This window comes from Narcine bancroftii, chromosome 11 (genome assembly GCF_036971445.1).
Source record: "Narcine bancroftii isolate sNarBan1 chromosome 11, sNarBan1.hap1, whole genome shotgun sequence".
In the NCBI taxonomy this organism is placed as follows: Eukaryota; Metazoa; Chordata; class Chondrichthyes; order Torpediniformes; family Narcinidae; genus Narcine; species Narcine bancroftii.
The window spans coordinates 11,062,503-11,083,271 of NC_091479.1; the positions used below are offsets into that span (position 1 = coordinate 11,062,503).

General features: G+C 42.7%; 1 protein-coding gene across 2 annotated transcripts; it reads right to left on the reverse strand.

Moving 5' to 3' along the window:
* Positions 1-219: 219 nt before the first annotated feature.
* LOC138745512 (sorbitol dehydrogenase-like) lies at positions 220-19,044 on the reverse strand. Of its 2 annotated transcripts, none has more exons than XM_069902601.1 (9): positions 18,815-19,044; positions 16,842-17,016; positions 14,856-15,020; positions 11,796-11,955; positions 9,219-9,337; positions 7,367-7,432; positions 5,564-5,742; positions 3,360-3,481; positions 220-602 (listed from the first exon to the last, which is right to left on the reverse strand). In XM_069902601.1, exons 3-9 carry the CDS (start codon positions 15,004-15,006, stop codon positions 341-343), a joined length of 1,059 nt encoding a protein of 352 aa, XP_069758702.1. In that variant the 5' UTR covers positions 15,007-15,020; positions 16,842-17,016; positions 18,815-19,044; the 3' UTR covers positions 220-340. The 2 variants fall into 2 exon arrangements, with proteins under 2 accessions (XP_069758702.1, XP_069758701.1); XM_069902600.1 differs by lacking the exon at positions 16,842-17,016 and adding an exon at positions 17,070-17,103.
* Between the last annotated feature and the right edge of the window lie 1,725 nt (positions 19,045-20,769).

Genomic DNA, 20,769 nt, shown 5'->3' on the forward strand with positions numbered 1-20,769 from the left:
GGAAGAAGTCGATGTGTGAATGCAAAAAATGTATTTTCAATGACACATCGTTTTATGTGCTTGAAGCCGACTTACGAGAGGAAATCACAGATATCGGTGATGGCTTTAACAATTTCCCATCGTGTATTTTTTTTTTAAAGATTTTCTTGATTAGCAGCCCAAAGGTATACAGCAAAATCTTTGTCATCAAGTGTAACATGATCTCGAAACAAGGACAAGTGGTTTCAAATGGCGTGTTTATTACAGACAGGTTGGCTGTAAAATTAATGAAAACCGTTTGTGAGACCTGTGCTAAATGTGTCACTCAGTGTGTGAACGGGACAGAGAAGCACAAGGAGATTCACGAGCGGCTGCTTGCACACTGGTCTCTCATTTCCTGGCACTGTTGTTGGCACTGCTGCAGCAGCTGGTGACATTGCAGTTGGCACTGCTCCAGTGATTTGCCCTGCTGCTCCTCCTCACACAACACAATCACTTTGAGTGCCGTTCCCTTCTTCACCAACTCGAATGCTTCTACGGCTTGTTCCAGAGGCAAGTGATGTGTGATCAAAGGCTTCACATCAATTCTCTTTGAGGCCAACATGTCAATTGCAGTAGGCCACCTGAAATCAAAATCAAAAATCAGGCTCTTAATTGTTTCATTTCTGACAATTTTTTTTAAACATTATTGGGTTGATCCCTGGGATGAAGGGGTTGACTCATGATGAAAGATTAAATCGTCTAGGATTGTATTCGCTCGAGTTCAGAAGAATGAGAGGAGATCTTATAGAAACATATTGGATTATGAAGGGTATGGATAGGATAGATGTAGGAAGGTTTTTTTGAGCTGGTTGGGGAAATTAAAACGAGAGGACACAGTCTCAAGCTTCGGGGGAGTAGATTTAGGACAGAGATGAGGAAAAATAGTTTTTCCCAGAGAGTAGTGAATGTTTGGAATTCTCAAACCAGGGAAGTGGTGGAGGCCACCTCATTAAACATATTTAAAATTCGGTTTGATAAATTTTTACATGATAGAGGAATTAGGGGATATGGGGAGAAGGCAGGTCGGTGGAGTTAGGTCATAAATTAGATCAGCCATGATCTTATTGAATGGCGGAGCAGGCTCGATGGGCCATTTTTGGCCTATAACACGGTAACAGGCCCTTTCGACCCCACGCGTTCATGCAGCTCAAATTCACCCAATTGACCTACAACCCTGATATGTTTTTGAATGGTGGGAGGAAACTAGAGCCCCTGGAGAAAACCCACGCAGACACAGGGAGAATGTACAAACTCCTTACCGACAGCGCGGGATTCAAACCCTGGTCCCGATCGCTGGCGCTGTAACAGCGCTATGCTAACCGCCACTTTAGTTAGAATCCTTACAAGAACTTTTCAACTGCATACACCAGTTGATTCATTCATATTAGAATGAATGTTCAAAAAAGTACCATTAGGTTCTTGTTTACCAGAACCCAGAAATGAAAAGTTCAGTATTTCATGTCTTCTCAGTTATTCTTGCAGTTACTGTCAGCCAGAAATCCTCACTACAATTGAAATAGTCCCTGGATGAACATTTGGAACGATAAGTAAAGAGATGACTCGTCGTCTGGAATGGTCATTGTGTTGAAACAGAATGTTTAAATTCTATTTCAATACAGACATTGAAAGAATTTTCAATGAAATGCAAAAAATACAATAGCTCAAAGAAAAGTTGTCATTCAAATGATAAAAAACACAAATTGCTGGAGGAATTCAGCAGGTTACGCAGTGTCCATTGGGGGTAAAGGTATATAACCAATGTTCTGGGACTGAGCTCTTTATTCAAAGTATGAACAAAAATTAGGCAGGTGTCCGAATTAAAAGGCTGGGGGGAGGAGGGAAGAAAAGGTGGAGTGCAGAGCACAGGCTAACAAGCAAAAGATGATAATTGAACATGGATAGGAGGGCAGGAGGGGAAGATTGAGAATTGATCAGGGGAGGGGAGTGGCTCTGTGAATGCAGAGCTGGAGGGAAGGGGGGAGAGAGAGAGAGAGAGAGAGAGAACAAGACATAGGGGAAGGGGAGAGACCGGGGGAAGGGCTAACAGAAACCAGAGAAGTTAAATGTTATTGCCATCCAGTTGGAGGGTGCCCAGACAGAAGATGAGGTGTTGTTCCTCCAGTTTGCAGGTGGTCTCAGTCTGGCAGTGCATGACACCATGGACATGCATGTCATTATGGGAATGGGACAGGGAATCAAAATGGATGGCAGATTTGATTATTAAGGCAGAATGGATGAACAAACAATAATAACCATTTTTGACTTCCTTTTTATTGGAATAAGGCAGAAATTGTTACTTTTTTCTATTCATTTACAGGAAATGACTTGACAAGGACAGCATTATATTCCATTCCTAATTGCCCTGAAAGGCTGACCATGAAGACCCTCAAGCCATTAGAGGCCATCTGATGTAGATATTCATCCAGTGCTATTCAATAATGAAGGTACAATTGATGTATTTTCAAGGGTAACGTACAACTTGAAGGGGAATGTAGCCTTCACTGCCACAGACTTTTGGAAACTTCTGCTTGATAGTTTAGTGAATTGCAAAAAGCATTCAAGATGATTCAGAGAATTATTTGGATGGGGAGGAAATTCAAAATTCAAAGGGACTCGGGAGTCCTTGTTCAGGACACCCTAAAGGTTAACCTCCGGGTTGAGTTGGTCATGAAGAAGGCGAATGCCACTTAATTATTCCCAATTAATCGACAACCCACCGGTACAATTTTGAACGGTAGGAGGAAACTGGAGCCCTTGGGGGGAAAACCCACACAGAAGCAGGGAGAACATACAAACTTTTTACAGGCAGCGCAGAATTCGAATCCTGGTCCCGATCACTGGTGCTGTAAGGGTGTTCCACTAACTACTCTGCCGACCTACTGTAACATCTGTGAACACTGCCACTATGATTAGATCTAGTAAAGCTGTTTTCGCTGATCAAGTGACCCAAAATGGGGATCTAAGTATGATGACGGGAAATTAGTCCATTGAAGTATTCAGGAGAAAATTGTTTGTTCAGGGTATACAGAGAACATGTAACACCAGGAGAGACTGAGTCATATATCTTGGGTGTAATTTACCCCCTCCATAAATCTTCGTCCGCGAAGCCAAGCCAAAGAAGAAATTAAAGAAAAGTTGGTGCATAAGCAAGAATGGGATAGAAAAAATGTGAATAGGTTAAAATGAAAGAATTAGAGTGGGAGCAAATTAAGCGAATCGGGAATAGCATCTCATTTTAAATATTACAGCAGAAGTAATTTGCAATAAATGGGGGAAAGGGTTTGAGAGGTTATTTATTTTGTTGTACATAGCCTCTCTCTTCTTGGTATGGTACTTACGTGTTGCAGTATCTGAAAACCCCTCGGATGTCCAGCTCTCGGTTTATTGCAGTTAGAAGAGGAGTATTTGTTGATGGTGAGCCCATGCCAATCAAAACCAATGTTCCTCCTGATTTGGTAGCCTGACAAAGGGTCAGAAGCAAGAAAAATAAATATTTATTCATTCTATAGCAATACATAAAAATTGAAATTTGCTGCTGACCACGTTTCCCTTTTATAAGAACAATAAAAGATTTTTTTTTTTTTTTAAATTGGGAGGCAGATTATAATGCACACCACAACATGGCTATATAATCTGAAGTCATTAAGATAACCATTAGATCAAAGTTGCAGCATTTTGAGGGAACAGGGATTGGGAAAATCTTGGTGGAAATTTATGGTCCTTCCATAAGGGAGGAGGTTTCTGCCCATCTCATTCTAATTTTGAGAAAACAGTTTGACATTTTAAAAGCATTTAAGGGTTCTAATGAGATGGTCCTAAGACCTTGGCATTGCTAATAAATATTATTAAACTAACATGGTGATTTAAGATTATGTTGCTAAGGGACCACCAAGGAAATAAGATAAAGGAGGGACCCAAGGAGTTATTGCTGGGCAGACCGAAAGGAACAATGCTAGTGGACCCAATCCAATTTGCCTAGTGCCCAAGCTGATCTGCAGAGGATACAATAGCCCTAACTTTCCATTCCGTCCTGACCCACCTACAGGATGATGCCTCATACATCAGGCTGTTGTTCAAAACCTTCAGCTGGGCATTCAGCCTCAGAGCCTGGTGGATAAACTGTCCTTGCTGGGACTCAGGACCCCTCTCTGCAACTAGATCCTGGACTTCTTGATGTAAGTCCACAGTCTGTCCAGGTTGGCAGCAAACATCAAGCTCCATCACACAGAGTGCTGGCACACCTCAGGACTGTGTGCTCAACCCGCTACTGTTAACGCTACTAACTCACATCCGAACTGCCAGGTTCAGTTCCAACTAAATCCAAGTTTGCACATGACATCACAGTGGTTGGCTTCACTGGCAACAATGATGAGTTGGCTTACAGAGAGAAAGTGTAAAGGTTTGTACAGTGGTGTAAGAACAACAACCCAAGTCTCAACATGGACAAGACAAAGAATATGATTGAGGACATCAGGAAAATGAAGGACTACTCCCCACTGCATGTCAATGGATCGTTGCATTATAGAGAAAGTGGGGACCATAAAATTCCTTGGCCTCCATTTAAAGGACAACCCATCTTGAACCTCACTTGCCAGAAAGGCACAAAAGTGCGCTCATTTACTAAGGAGGTTGAGAAGGGCAAGGTTACTGGCCACCATCCCAACAATGTTCTACAGGAACACAATAGAGTGTGTCCTGGTTGGTTGCATAATAGTCTGGTAGGGTAGCTGCAAAATATCAGATTGAAAGTCAGTTCAGAGTACAGTACTAAAACTGTTGAGATTACTGGGGTCCCTTCCTTGTACGACGATATCTAAAGGGAACAGTTCTTAAAAAGGGCTCAGAGAATCATTAAGGACCTTTACCATCCAGCCCACAGTATCTATGATACACTACCTTAAAGGAAGAGGTGGAGGAGTGCCAGGCTGGTAATCAGGTTCTTCCTGTTGAAGAACCCTAGAAACTTGCAAGTTATTTTTAAATATTTATTTTGGATCATAAATTGTCTATATACAGATAGATAGTTGGTGTGTAGGGCACACTGTGTGCTTATGTGTGTGCTCCATGGTCCAGAAATGTGCTGTTTCAATGTGTTGTATACGTACAATCAGATGACAATGAACTTGTTGAAAGAAAAAGCTTCACTGGATAGTCACCAGCTCAACACACATTCCTTCAGGATTGAGATAGTGACGGCAGAACTGCAATATCAATTTTTATCTTCAGACAATTCCATAAGTAGTGTCAATAAGGTAAAACACTAAGTGTATACATCATATCAGACAAGCACTACAGGACAGTGAATGCACATAGGAGCATTGGTCATGACACAATAATGAGAATGATGGGTAATGAGAACAACTCCCATTCTATGAATCTAAAATTATTAACTTGCCAGCATCAACCAGGTACAAAAATTACCAGGTAGACTTCAACCCAATCAATACATAAATTAGGAATAAGGAGCCCACAGATCAGGCAAAAATAGCGGAGATCATGTAAAACGTTTAGCATTGATCATTTCTGCAACTTCAATACTCACATAAATTCCAGTTTGTACACTGCATTCTGCCCCAGCGCATTCAAAAGTTACGTCAGGCATGCCGCAAAGAGAGGTCTTCACCTTCTGTGCTAATTCGCGAGGGCATGTGGTCTTTTCTACTTTAAAGACAGAAGACGCACCCAAACACTTGGCCATATCCAGTCGCTCTTGTATCATATCTGGAATAATGCAAGAGGCTGATAATACCTCATGCAAGAACAATTTTCCTTTTTCACAGCTACTTTTGCAATAGCCCGAGGAAATAATACACAGCCCTTGGAGGCACTACAGAGGAAGTTCACCAGGTTGATTCCAGAGATGAGGGGGTTAGTTTGTGAGGATTATACTTGAAGATGGAATCAGGCCCGAAATGTCAATGACGTATCATTACCTCCTGTGGACACTGTGAGACCTGCTGTGTTCCCCTGCACTTCTGTGTTTTTTTTTTAACTATACCTGCTGGAATTTAGAAGAATGAGACGGGAGCTTATCAAAACATAAAATTATGAAAGAGTAGATACAATAGAAGCAGGAAAGTTGTTTCCACTAGTCATGAGACTAGAATCAGGGTACATAGCCTCAAGATTCAAGGAAGTAGAATTAAGAAAAGGAAGATGAACGACTTCACCCAGAGAAGCTAATCTGTGAGATTAATGAGGCTGCTTCATTATACAGATTGTACCATTGTCATGGTTTACAGGGGACAGTTCAATCAATTTGAAAGATCTTCAGTATCCAGCACGGGAGATAATTTATTTTGAATTTTTCATGAGTTTCAGACTTTGTTTGCAAAAAGAGTGGCAGAGAGGATCAATGGAGACTCCCTTCGCCCCCTCCCCCATCGAAGTGATCTACCGGGACCATTGCCTGAAGAGGGCGCACAAAATCAGTGAACCAGTGCGGACTCGAAAGGCCAACATGGCCTGTTTCTGCTCCGTAAATGGTTATATGGTTATAAAGGCCAGAACAGCCATGATCTTGTCGATTAGGTTACGCAGGCAATACCTGTCGCTATTTCTTGTATGACATCAGATATTTCTACTCTCTACAAGTCTTTTCTCAGTCTCAAGGAAATATTGACATGAGCAATATAAAAAAAAACTTTCTTAAATTATGCCAGGTGGCGATAATATTTAATTCTGGATTTTAGGTTATGCTCATTGGAAAAAAAACCTCCCAAACACATCAGAATAATTAACAGCAATAAAACTGACAGGACAAAACTATGGCTGTTTAATATTGTATATTGAATTCAGTTGTGCTAACTAAAGCCCTAAGCATCTGACTAATTCCAGCGATGAAACAGTCTTACAGATTATGATGTAATTTTCAAGTGGAAAAGATAATATTAGAAAATTAATTTAAATTAAACTTCAATTTAAAAAAAAGTTTGTAGGTTCAAATAAGTCAAATAAGCAGCTGTGTTGACTTCAGGAAAGGAAAGAAGAGATATACAATCCAGTGATCAGAGGTGGAGAGGGTGATCAACTGGGAATCACTATCTCGGAAGATCTTTCCTGGACCCAACGCACCAATGACACCATGAAGAAAGCACATCGGCGCTTCTATTTCCTTAGGAGTTTGCGGAGGTCTGGTATGACACCAGAAACCCTGGCAAATTTCTAGAGGTTATTTTGGGAAGGGAATATGCTGTCCCCACTAAAGATGGTGAGCTTGCATGTAATTTTTGCCTAGTATCCCTGAAAAAGTCTAGGAAGTCCTTCAATTCAATAGGGAATATTATACTGGACAATAAATTGCAACACTGTACAAAAATGTTTAAAACCATATTAATAACCTTACCACAAACAGCAATTGGACATGCTCCCATTGACTTGGCTACAAGAAGACTCATAAGTCCAATTGGCCCTAAATAAAAGACAGATCAAACCAAAAATTGGTTTCAAAATACGTTACTTATTGAAGTACAGTTAATTACAAATTCTAGTTCCAGTAAACTTTGAGGTAAGGAACTTTATCCAATCCATTCAAGTCACTCAACAACAGGCTTGTGATCAGGTGGGTGGCACGGTTAGCGCAATGCTATTACAGCACCACCGATCCGGGTTTGAATCCGGTGCTGCCTGTAAGCAGTTTGTACGTTCTCCCTGTGTCTGCATGGGTTTCCACTGGGTGCTCCAGTTTCCTCCCCCCTCCAAAAGATAAGGGTTAATTTGGGTGTAATTGTGCAGCATGGGTTCAAATGGCCAGAATCAGCTTCTAAATAAAAGAATGAGGGTCAGATCTCCCTCACCATGGAGTTCTCCTTTTTGAACATAAAGATACAGAATAACACTGGTCAATAATTATTTTTAAAAAAGGTTTGCTTCCTGAAAATAAATTGGGGTCTATGATAGACAACTTCAAGCTGAACACAAAGATAATTTCAGATTTTCTGTATCATGTAGGAAGTTGGAGAAACAGTAAATTAATGTTTACTGAATTTAGCCTTAATCGTATACTGGCCACAAATGAAACAGAATGCATCACAACTGTTGGGAGATTGGCGATGTATTTTTGCTTGATTGAATCTTCCTGAAGACAACAAATGCTATTGTTAAGTGTTGTTAAGCTCACTATGCTATTGTCTGAAGAACATATGCATCAACAGGTGTTCAGTCAATCTCTACCAATGTAATGCACATCATCTGTATATGTGAGATGCTTTTATAGCTTGTCTGCATCGATCCTGACTAAGCCTACCCAGGCCAAAGACAACATTTTCATAGCCCCTGTCCAGATGTGCTTGGACTGACCAAAACAGCTGGCCTTGTGGGCAATATACTAGTGGGCACTGCTAGAATCCAGAACAAAACACGATACTACACAGTTTTAACAGTTTCAGCCTGAAACCTTGACAATTTTTTTTCTCCCTCTATTGCATGACCTGCTGAGTTCCTCCAGTGGATTGTGTTTTGTTCTAAAACCCTGTTCTTACAGATAACTAATAGATAAAAAGGTTGGTGCAAAGGTAAGATTGTAATCCATCACAATGTGAATATTACTCCGCAAATTTTATACAGAAACCTATAAATGTTGCTGTATAATAAATAACCTGTAATAAGGTCTATAAAGTCAATTATCTGTCATTACTTTAGACAATGGTTTAGGGCTTCCACATTAATCTACACTAATCCACATTAATCCAAAAAAATCTACACTAAAAGTTCAAACAGCTGGACCACCTGAGAATCTGGACTGCTTGAAAACTCTCAAACTTATCAAATATAGCTGGCTTTTGCGTGCATGCGTAAGCACCACAGATGTACAGAAGTTGCGGAAACTAACAAATAAATATTTGGGGTTTTTTTTTAAACTTTGTATTTATGTAAAAAAATGTTTAGTTAATAAACTATATCAAAATTTACCTGTCCGTCTCTTCTTTATTCACCTTAAATTTAAAAATACTGCACAAGAATCCAGAAAATCCAAATCAATCTAATCCCCGAGCAGTCTGGATTTTAGGACTTTTACTGTATATTCAAAATATTCTTGTGACTTCTAAAATTTATCAATGGTTCCTTTCAAATACTTTCTCATGTTATTTGGATGTGTGTGTATGGGGAGCAGGTGGGCAGGGAACTCTTAGAAAAGGTCAACGTCTGTGAAAACCCTCTTGGTTACTGCGAAGTGATGTGCATTACTAACTACTTACCTGCCCCCATGATGAGGACTTTGTGACTCACATTTACCCCTCCTCTTCGACAGGCATGAATCGCAACAGACAGGGGCTCAATCATTGCTCCTTCCTCAAAACTCACACATTCAGGGAGTCTGAAACATGGGGAAATTACAAGCATTAAAACTTTCCTTATTTAAAGCAAATAACTTATTAGGTATGAAGTTTTCCATGTCATTTCTTGAGCTTAGCATTGAAAATAGAATTCTAATATTCAGAAACCTCCTGTTAACTAATTTCATCAGTAATGAAAAGGTCCTGCTCCTAAAGATATTTATAGATAATTAATTAATTGCCTATTAGTTAATTAGCACTCATGAAAGGCAGCTATACTTTGTGAGGAGTTTTGGTATCGTCACCAAAGACTCTCAAAAACTTCTGCAGGTGTACCGTGGAGAGCGTTCTGGCTGGTTGCAATACCCGGGACAAGAAAAAACTTCAGAGGGTTGTTAACTCAGCCTGTGGCATCACGGGCACCAGAAACCAGCCTCCACCCTCAAGGACCCCCACCACCCAGACTATGCCCTCTTCACTCTGCTACCACCGGGAAAAAGGTACAGGAGCCTGAAGACGAGCCCCCAGTGACACAAGGACGGCTTTTTCCTCTCTGCTATCAGACTTCTTAATGAACAATGAACCATAGACACTGCCTCACTTTGACTTTTCCTTTTAGTTCTACTATTTTTTATTTATTTTGTGATGTGATTTTTATAAATGTTTGCAATCTGATGCTGCCACAGAAGAATGAATTTAATGACATGGTCATAACAATAAATTCTGATTTTAATTATCTCGACCATTACGCTCACATATCATAATCAAATAGATTCAAAACTGCTCTGACTTATAAAAGCTGTGCATGTAACATAAATTACTTTGAATGTTTATTCAAAAATCAGTTTGAGAATACTTGTAAAAGTGAATAACTTGGACCTCCTGAACTAGCATTGGCTAATGTCGTAAACATCTTAAATTTCACTTTTGTGAAGTTGATTGTTTAATGTCTTTTACTCCTGATGTTCTGGGGAAGGGCATTGCACACACACACGATAGATACTGAGTTGTTGCTACGAGAGAATTTGTAATTGGCTACTTCTACCTTGAAAAACAAAATAATTCCAAAGCAATTTCAGGGACAAAAAGACCTGGGAGTAGACACACTTAGATCTTTGAAGTGGCAGGTCGAAAAAGGAATGCAAGTGATCCTGGATTTTTCTCAACAGTGTCAGTGCAAAACCTTTGTACAAGTACCGGATTTTGCTGACATGATAGGGAATATTCAAACTCATCAAAGATTAAATCAGGGTACCCAAATAGAAACTATCTTTATTGGTGGAAATGACTACAATATAGATTTAATATGATTGGCAAAAGAATCATCGTTGCATTCACTACAGGTACACAATCCTTTATCTGGACGTCTAAAATCCAGAAAGCTCCAAAATCCAGAAAGCTCCAAAATCCAGAAAGCTCCAAAATCCAGAAAGCTCCAAAATCCAGAAAGCTCCAAAATCCAGAAAGCTCCAAAATCCAGAAAGCTCCAAAATCCAGAAAGCTCCAAAATCCAGAAAGCTCCAAAATCCAGAAAGCTCCAAAATCCAGAAAGCTCCAAAATCCAGAAAGCTCCAAAATCCAGAAAGCTCCAAAATCCAGAAAGCTCCAAAATCCAGCAAGTGGGGAGAGAGATGGCTGCGAGAGTCAGGCAGCGCAACCGGAAGGGGGTGGGGTGGATATGGCAGCACAAATCGGGTGGGTTCAAATTTGGGTTTCCAAAATCTGGAAAAATCTAGGACACACTGTCCCCCAAGGGTTCCGGATAAAGGATTGTGTACCTGTACCTGGAGCTGATTGAATCATTGCTTGATGGAGAATTGTTCACTCTTTTTTACAAGTTTCAGGACATTATAAAGTGAGTTAAACAGGAAAATCACCAGAAACTGTGATTATTGTGCAATGAACAAAAGTGTTAAGAGAAACTCAGCAGGTCACGCAGAACCTATAGAAAGCAAAGGGTGACCAATGTTTTGGGCAGGAGCCGGTCATCAAGGCCTCAGGTCCAAAATGCGAGTTCCTCTAAATCATGTGCTACCTGCTGAGTTTCTCCAGGACTTTTGTGTATTACACAAATCATAAACTGACATCTTTTTTGCATTTACCCTTAATTTCAGCATACAGAAAAGTTCAAAAATCCAAATGCCAGAAATCTGGATCACACGAGAATCCAGACTTCTTGGAAACTCTCGCCTGAAGTCGGATGACCCGAGAATATGGACTTCTCAGCTTTTGTGTGCGTGCATCCATGCCATAAGTGCCACAGAGGCACATTAAGTGCCACATAAGTGACCCGTTCCCAGAGCAGTCTGGATTTTTAGGACTTTGAGCAAGAAAGTGTTCTCAGTCAATGCACAATATTAATCGTACCCTTCCCCACCGCTCATTCATGCCCACACATTAATCCCAGGAGGATTACAATGTGCTTAATCTTGATTTCTATTCTTAAACCCTGTGATTCAGAAATGATCAAGGACAATTGAATAACCAGAATAAACTCACTTGTGACAGTAACTGGCATTGTGGACATAGTACCGACAAAGGTTCCCATCATGAGGAGGGGTAGCACAGAAGGAAATAGATGGAGAGAGATTGTAACGTCCAATTTTGCAAAATTCACAATTTTCTCTCGGGACTCCAGGTTCAATGGAAACTCTGTCACCTGCAGTGAAGCGAACATTTGATAAATACATTGATTTTTCTTTCCAGTAATTAGCATTTCAGAAAATTATTAATGGCATAGAATATAAACCTTCCATTCCCAGATCTGAGCTTAGTTTTTCCCATCCCAATGCATCTCATCGACCACTTCACAAAAGGCCCATTGTGACACCATCCTTTAACGGGAGTATCTGTACTGACAATAACCACACCAGCAGTGCGAGTATAAGACAGCTTTAATAAACTAATATGCACAGTAAGAGGTCTTGTCTCTCTGCAGGACAAACCTGGAAGGCCAGACTGTAGCTCTGGACAGCTTTATAGACAAGGTCACCGGGAAGACCCCTGGTGGCCTAGTGGTGGAATTACAAAAGGTCTTGACTCTCTGCAAGACGAACCTGGAAGGCTGGACTGTCGCTCTGGACTGCTTTATAGACAAGGTCACCGGGATGACCCCTGGTGGCCTAGTGGTGGAATTACATCACTCTCTTTGGCTTGGCTTTGCGGACGAAGATTTATGGAGGGGTAATGTCCACATCAGCTGCAGGCTCGTTTGTGGCTGACAAGTGTAATTACATATCATCTGTTTAATATCAGACAGTCATTACTGTGGTAATAGGTTCGGATCTTATGATCGGTCCCACCCCATTTTGCAAGTCGCAAAACGAAAGTCAACAACCTCAATATTGTTTTGTGCAACACAATTTAACGATGGCTCAAGTCCTTCACAAGAGAGCAAAAATTAATTTCTTTCAAAACTGCTGCAACTAACCCACTTTTGTCAGATCCACCTAATTCTAATAGAATCCTCATAAATTTAACTCTATTTTTCTCTCCCAAACATTTCCACTGTTCTACTCCAGATTACCAACAATTTCCTGCCTTCTTACAACTCCTTCTGTTTTGTTCCCTTACTCCGCTAAATTCATTCATCGTTCTAAATATACTCCCCATACAGATCATCTGTAGGCTACCACAGACACTCCCTTTATTTTGGAGATAGAAAAGACTACAGATGTTGGAATTCAACATCAATAAAGAGTTGCTGGAGAAAAGAGTGGCTACTTATGTTTACCCCTCCTCTGTAATTTATTTGGTCGTTATAATTCTGATAAAAGGTGAATAGCTTGTAACCTTTATTCTAAATCCCTTCTCCAAAGATACTCCTGACCTATTGAATAGGTTTCCATTATTTTCTAGTTTTATTTTGTTTCCAGAACCTGTCTTTTTTTCTTCTTGGAACATTCTCTCATTCACTGTGAGTAAAGGCGCAGAGTCGCTGGAGGAACTCAGCAGGTTGTGCAACATCCATTGGAGGTAAAGATAATATTGCCGACGTTTTGAACTTCTCTTCAAGGTATCGGGAAAAAGCAGGCAGGCACCCAAATTAAAAGCTTGGGGAGAAGGGAAGAATGGGCAGAGGGAAAAGTTACAGACTAACAGACAAAAGGTGTTAACTGGATATTGGATGGGACAGAGCTGAAGTGCTCAATGAAATGATCTCCCAGTCTACATCCAGTCTCTACAATGTAAAGGAGACCACAGCAGGAGCACCGGATGCAGTAGATGACCCCCCAACCCCACCCTGCTGATTCACAAATGACGTGTTGCTTCACTTGGAAGGACTGTATGGGATCCCCGAATGGTGGTGAGGGAGGAGGTGGAGCACCTCCTGCGGTCACAGGGGTAGGTGCCAAGCAGGCGATTGGTGGGAAGGGAAGAGTGGATGAAGGATTACCTGAACATACTGAGAAGAGGTAAGGCATGTCCCAAGAACTGGGTGCAATATATAGCCACGGTAAACATTAGTTGCTGCATTTCCTACACAAGAGATAGAAACGAGATGAAGGCCTTTTGACCCCTGCCTGTTCCTCCATTTATAACTGATTTTGGCCCTTTTCTGCACCAATGTCATGTTTCTTAATACTTGAACATCTGTCAGTGTTATTTTGGGTGTATTCGCAGATCACCCAAAAGAGTAATCACTCATTGAGTGATGCAAATTCATCTAATCTCAAAACTGAGGAAAAAAATTAAAATGGCAGCGCTGCTGCTGGTGCAGGCCTGCAGGGAGCAGAGTTACGGCGCCCCCCCACATGATCCAACTGCCCAGTTCAGCTGTCCTTGGCTCTGTACAGGCTTTAAACGGCCTGCTAGTGAAGCCAACAGTGGTTTTATTTAAAAGTGCTGCAACTGCAGGGTCTGCACCCAAGATGGCGACACCTTTGATCGGTAGCAGCCATGTGGGGGGGTGGGTTTACAGACTCCGGGGAAGCTGGTCACTTGAGGAGACTCTTGCTTCTCTTTCTGTGACAGTAAGAGGTGTCTGCCAGTGGTGAATTTGTCTGCCTTACAGCAGACCAAAACAAATTCAGTGTAATATTGCACTGTCTTTATTACATGACAGTAGATTGAATCTTGATCTTAAATGGCCAAACCCTTATTTTGAGACTACAATCTAGATTTGGACTCTCCAGCCAGTGGAATCACCATCCCTACATCAACCCAGTCGAGCATTTGGAACTTTCCAGCGAGATCACCACTCATTCTTCTCAAATTTGTGAGGGCATAAACTCGGTCTGCTCAGTCTCCCCCTCTACATCAAAGCCAACCAACCCAGGAATCGACCTGCAGCCTCTCTACTACGTCAATTCTTACTGAAGTAGGAAGAGAATACCCGTGTAAGTCAGATGCAGTCTCACTTGGGCTCTCTGTAATTGGACCAGGATGCCTCAATGCTTATACTCAAATCCTCTATGTATGGAGCATTTCCTCATTGCTTAACTTCAGGGTCTACACTTCATACGTACCATTGGTTGTTTTGCATTTTGATGCCTCCTTAAGTTAAGAAAAACACTGCAAATATAGACCTTCTTCCTTTACATTTTATTATGGACTGACCTACTTTAAGATTTTGAACTCCAGGCCCCAGTTTGAACACAGTCCCGGCGGCTTCATGGCCCAAAACCATTGGTTTCTTCACAACAGAGTCTCCAATTTTTCCGTGTTGCCAGTAATGGACATCAGAGCCACAGATGCCAACTGAATGCATGGTCAACAGAACCTCTGAAAGGCAGTAGAGCAAAAACCAAAGGTAAACACAAGACTATTCAAAACCAGAAAATATCCCATGACAGAAGAGTTAAATATTTTGGATGGAAATTACTTTAAAATCACGAGTGTTTAAAAGAAGAATGCCTTTAACAATTGGGCGGCACGAATGGCGTAGCAGTTAGTGCAGCACCTTTACAGCGCCAGTGATCGGGACTGGGGTTCGAATCCCCCGCTGTCTGTAAGGAGTTTGAATGTTCTCCCTGTGCCTGCATGGATTTTCCCCAGGGGTTCTGGTTTCCTCCCACTGTTCAAAGCATACCAGCGGTGTAGGTTAATTGGGTGTAAATTGGGTGGTATGGGCTCATGGGCCGAAATGGCCTGTTACTGTGCTGTAGGTCTAAATTTAAATTTAATAGAAATCTTCTTTCGCGGACGAAGATTTACGGAGGGGTAATGTCCACGTCAGCTGCAGGCTCATTGGTGGCTGACAAGTCCGATGCGGGACAGGCAGACACGGTTGCAAGGGAAAATGGGTTGGTTGGGGTTGGGTGTTGGGTTTTTCCTCCTTTGTCTTTTGTCAGTGAGGTGGGCTCTGCGGTCTTCTTCAAAGGAGGTTGCTGCCTGCCGGACTGTGAGGCACCAAGATGCACGGTTGGAGGCGAGATCAGCCCACTGGCGGTGGTCAATGTGGCAGGCACCAAGAGATTTCTTTAACAGTCCTTGTACCTCTTCTTTGGTGCACCTCTGTCTCGGTGGCCGGTGGAGAGCTCGCCATATAACACGATCTTGGGAAGGCGATGGTCCTCCATTCTGGAGACGTGACCTACCCAGCGCAGTTGGATCTTCAGCAGCGTGGATTCGATGCTGTCGTCCTCTGCCATCTCGAGTACTTCGATGTTAGGGATGAAATAGTATATTTAAATATAACATTTATTTTCAGATTGTTTATGCAGGGAAAATTTAGATGGTTTCCATCAATGGTGCTTAAAACAAAAATCAGTTCTGCAAGGAACGCTTGCCAAACCAGTTGGAAAAATATGCCTGCCTTTAAAGTTGCCAATTAAACTTGCTGGGAAACCTGTTTAAATGTTAGACTTCCCTGCTTAATTCCAGGCATCTGCCGCGGCAGTACAAATGCCAAGGTGTAGGCATTTTGGAAAACCTAGTAAGTAGAGGTGAGATAAATAAACCTGCTCCAAAATAAAAAGTCAATTCGCCAGTACGTTACTCAAGTCACTCTGCTTTTATTAATCATGAAGGCATGAAAAATGCGATGAAGTGGGACACCAGCAATTTAATGATTAAAAATGGTTTTCAACCTGTCCCAAGCATAACACAGTCCTGCAATGGGTTTATTTGCTAATTTTACAGACTGCAGAATTGAATTTTGAAAATGAATCTCTTTCTTCTTCCAGGGAAGTGTAACAAATGTTATTTAGAGGAATGATTGGAAAATTTGATTTCTGTGTAAATGGAGATGAAACCTTGATTCTGATTGTTTTGCTTTGGAGCATCCTGAACAGGGTTCAAGGAAGGTTTGGTTTCCTATCAAACTGTAGATTGAAACACCGATGTTCAACACTCTACTCCACTGCAATTTACCACATGACGTTTACGTTAAGGATTATCTTCTGCTTTCAAGAGGAATTTTAAAGACCTGCAGCCCAAAATCAAAAGTTTATTCCTCTTTACTGTGTTACACAATGACTTATTTTGTGGTACAAATATTTCTGAGGAATGTTCTGAAAGAGGAACAGAGGAAGATTTTCTTCAGGAAGTCTTTCAAGATCATACTTAATACAGTAAAAAAAAACCCTGGTATCTGATACCTACGTTATATGTTGGAATAGTGAATTTGCCAGTTGCTTGAGATTGCGTAGATTGGTGAACTAACAGCGAGGTTCTCCAATTTTAAATTTCCATATTTTTTGAACTATTTATTTTCCACTTTTTTTTGAGGCTGCTGGTTGCTTGAATTAGGATAGCAGGGATTATATTGTAAATGATTCTGAAAGAACAGAGGAAGATTTTCTTCAGGAAGTCTTTCAAGATCATACTTACCACCAGCACCTGGTTCTGGAATTGACCGTTTTACCTAAGGAGAGAAGAAATGTACATTTCAAAGCACATTCTTAGCCTTGCACTACTAGTTGAGGGAGATTTTGCTTCCAACAATAAAAGAACAAGGTAGGTGTTTTGCATATTCACGTTGATCCATTCATTCCAGTAAACTAATTAAACAGGACGTCTCAAGCCCAGAGGACCCTAAAATCCAGCAGCAATAGAAATTCACCAAGACAAACGGTCACTTAAACAAAGGTTACTTTTAATTATCTTTGAACATGAAAAAAGGATCAAACTCTTTCATATTACTATTAAATTACTTCACCCCCTTCTAATTCGAAGCATACATGTATGCAATGTGTGTGAAAGTTTAGAAAAGTTCTTTGATTCACAGTCCAATCTCACTTCTCACTCCTCCAAGTTCATTGGTTGCAGGCAATTCTTATACTGTGCACAGAATTTAAGATATATGAAGTTCACCAGGCTTTGGTGCTTGAAAGGTAAATGGTTACCACTCAGGAAGGTTCTTGTCAGTTTTCAGAGAGATTTGTTGTTCGCTGGACACAAACTGATTCCTTCAGATCAGCCACGTCAGTGTCTTGCCAAAGAAACCTGCCCCATCAGGGTTTTCCAGATGATAACCTCTTTCTTTCAGGTCACCACAGAGTTCCTTTTTGTTTCTCTTATTTCAAAAGAAACATTAGGGCAGCCAGTCCTCTCCTCTTGTATGGACTACAAGGGCTTTGACCAAGCCTTGACCAGAACTCACAATCCATCTTCAAAATGGGGTTTTCCCCCAAGCTTGCCAGCTTGTCCTGTTTCAGTCCCAGCTGTTCCTGCTGACTGTTGCATTGTAGAACGAATTTTCCTCTCTCTCTCTCTCACGACCAGAGACTCCCTCTGCTTGCAAAACCACATGACCCTCTTAGAACAGCAAACTGCACTCTAGACAGCCTGCGGCTCTAAACCTAATCATCCGAGTTCTTTCATCTGTTGCTTTTCAAAACAACAATCCATTAGTGAAGTCCCTTGGGCACTCTTCAAAGTTTTTTCAAAGGCCCTCAGAGCCGGGCCTGTCTGGCTTGAGCAGAGCTCCTGTATTTTAAATGAGATCTGTTTGTATGTGACCTACACTAAAAACCTGCCCCAGTTTATCTCCTTTAAAACATACAATATAAAATACAACATAATCTGTCACGAGGGACACGAAACAATCTGCTTGAAGAACTTAATGGCTCGAGCAGCTTCAGTCGGAGCAAAAGAATGATCCATGTTACAGGTCAGAACCTTCAACAAGACTGGTGACCTCCCACCGTTCGAAACATACCAGGTTAATTGGGTGTAAAATGGGCAGGACAGACTAACTGGCCTGTTACCATGCTGTATGTCTAAATTTAAGTTTAAAATGTAAGAACCCGGGGGGGCAGTGCAGGGTTGGGAAACAATGAGGTTGGAGGCTGTGGGAGGCAGAATAGCTGAGCAGGTGAGAAACCCCTCCAATATGACTGAACACAATGCACCAACATTTTTCATTTAGCATATCCACAAAGTTCAGTTGCCCCTTCCCTCAAAGTCCTCAGTTCCGCAGCAGAACTTTGACCTTGCCCTTCAGATCCCTGCACTACCCTCACTCCCTGTGCTGGGTGCAGCCCACTCCCTCCTTCAACCTCGCTATAAAAGCGCCCGCAGACGGGGCAGAAACTGTGGAAAGGAACTTGTCAGGTCGATTGCAAACAGATTACCAGTTTTATATCGCCTGGTCCACAAAGCACAAGAGCTAAATTCTCCGACTGCGACATCTTTCCCTTTAACAACTGGCGACTTCTGGATACGTTGGGAAGGTAGATGAAATTGGAGACAAGTCCACAGGGTTCCTTGACTGTCTAAACGCTCATCTTTTGTATCAACTTTCAGCCTGTCTGCACAAACACGCTCAATGCACAGTTTTGACGGGACAGTTTAGTGCCGAGAGGTTTATTTTTCCAACGCAATTTGCGTCACAAAAACTAACAAGGTTACCTTTCAGTCGTGGGAGTTTTGCGCCTGTGACATGTTCATGGGTCACGATTTACAAGCCTGGGCTGAGCCCCAACCCGCTTTTAGCCAATAGTTAACCACGCCCCCCCCACCCCCTCTATAAGGACAATTAGCTGTCCAGACCGAAAAATCTGTTATCAAATACTGCAGATGTTGAAATCCCTGAAATCAAAGCAGACTGGGCAGAAATTGTGGAAAGGAACTTGTCAAGTCGATTGCAAACATTACATTGCCTGGTCCATAAACCACAAGTGGTCTCTCCAACTCAACCTGCTTCCACCTCTCTCTCTCACCTTCCATCCAGTATCCGGTCACCTCCTGGTCCTCGCCCCGCCCTCCGCCTCATCTGCCCCCCCATCCTTATCTCCCCTTCCTCCCATAAACCACAAGTGGTCTCTCCAACTCAACCTGCTTCCACCTCTCTCACCTTCCATCCAGTATCCGGTCACCTCCTGGTCCTCGCCCCGCCCTCCGCCTCATCTGCCCCCCCATCCTTATCTCCCCTTCCTCCCATAAACCACAAGTGGTCTCTCCAACTCAACCTGCTTCCTCCTCTCTCTCTCACCTTGCATCCAGTATCCGGTCACCTCCTGGTCCTCGCCCCGCCCTCCGCCTCATCTGCCCCCCCATCCTTATCTCCCCTTCCTCCCATAAACCACAAGTGGTCTCTCCAACTCAACCTGCTTCCACCTCTCTCACCTTCCATCCAGTATCCGGTCACCTCCTGGTCCTCGCCCCGCCCTCCGCCTCATCTGCCCCCCATCCTTATCTCCCCTTCCTCCCATAAACCACAAGTGGTCTCTCCAACTCAACCTGCTTTCTCTCTCACCTTCCATCCAGTATCCGGTCACCTCCTGGTCCTCGCCCCGCCCTCCGCCTCATCTGCCCCCCCATCCTTATCTCCCCTTCCTCCCATAAACCACAAGTGGTCTCTCCAACTCAACCTGCTTCCACCTCTCTCACCTTCCATCCAGTATCCGGTCACCTCCTGGTCCTCGCCCCGCCCTCCGCCTCATCTGCCCCCCATCCTTATCTCCCCTTCTTCCCATAAACCACAAGTGGTCTCTCCAACTCAACCTGCTTCCACCTCTCTCTCTCACCTTCCATCCAGTATCCGGTCACCTCCTGGTCCTCGCCCCGCCCTCCGCCTCATCTGCCCCCCCATCCTTATCTCCCCTTCCTCCCATAAACCACAAGTGGTCTCTCCAACTCAACCTGCTTCCTCCTCTCTCTCTCACCTTCCATCCAGTATCCGGTCACCTCCTGGTCCTCGCCCCGCCCTCCGCCTCATCTGCCCCCCCATCCTTATCTCCCCTTCCTCCCATAAACCACAAGTGGTCTCTCCAACTCAACCTGCTTCCACCTCTCTCACCTTCCATCCAGTATCCGGTCACCTCCTGGTCCTCGCCCCGCCCTCCGCCTCATCTGCCCCCCATCCTTATCTCCCCTTCTTCCCATAAACCACAAGTGGTCTCTCCAACTCAACCTGCTTCCACCTCTCTCTCTCACCTTCCATCCAGTATCCGGTCACCTCCTGGTCCTCGCCCCGCCCTCTGCCTCATCTGCCCCCCCATCCTTATCTCCCCTTCCTCCCATAAACCACAAGTGGTCTCTCCAACTCAACCTGCTTCCACCTCTCTCTCTCACCTTCCATCCAGTA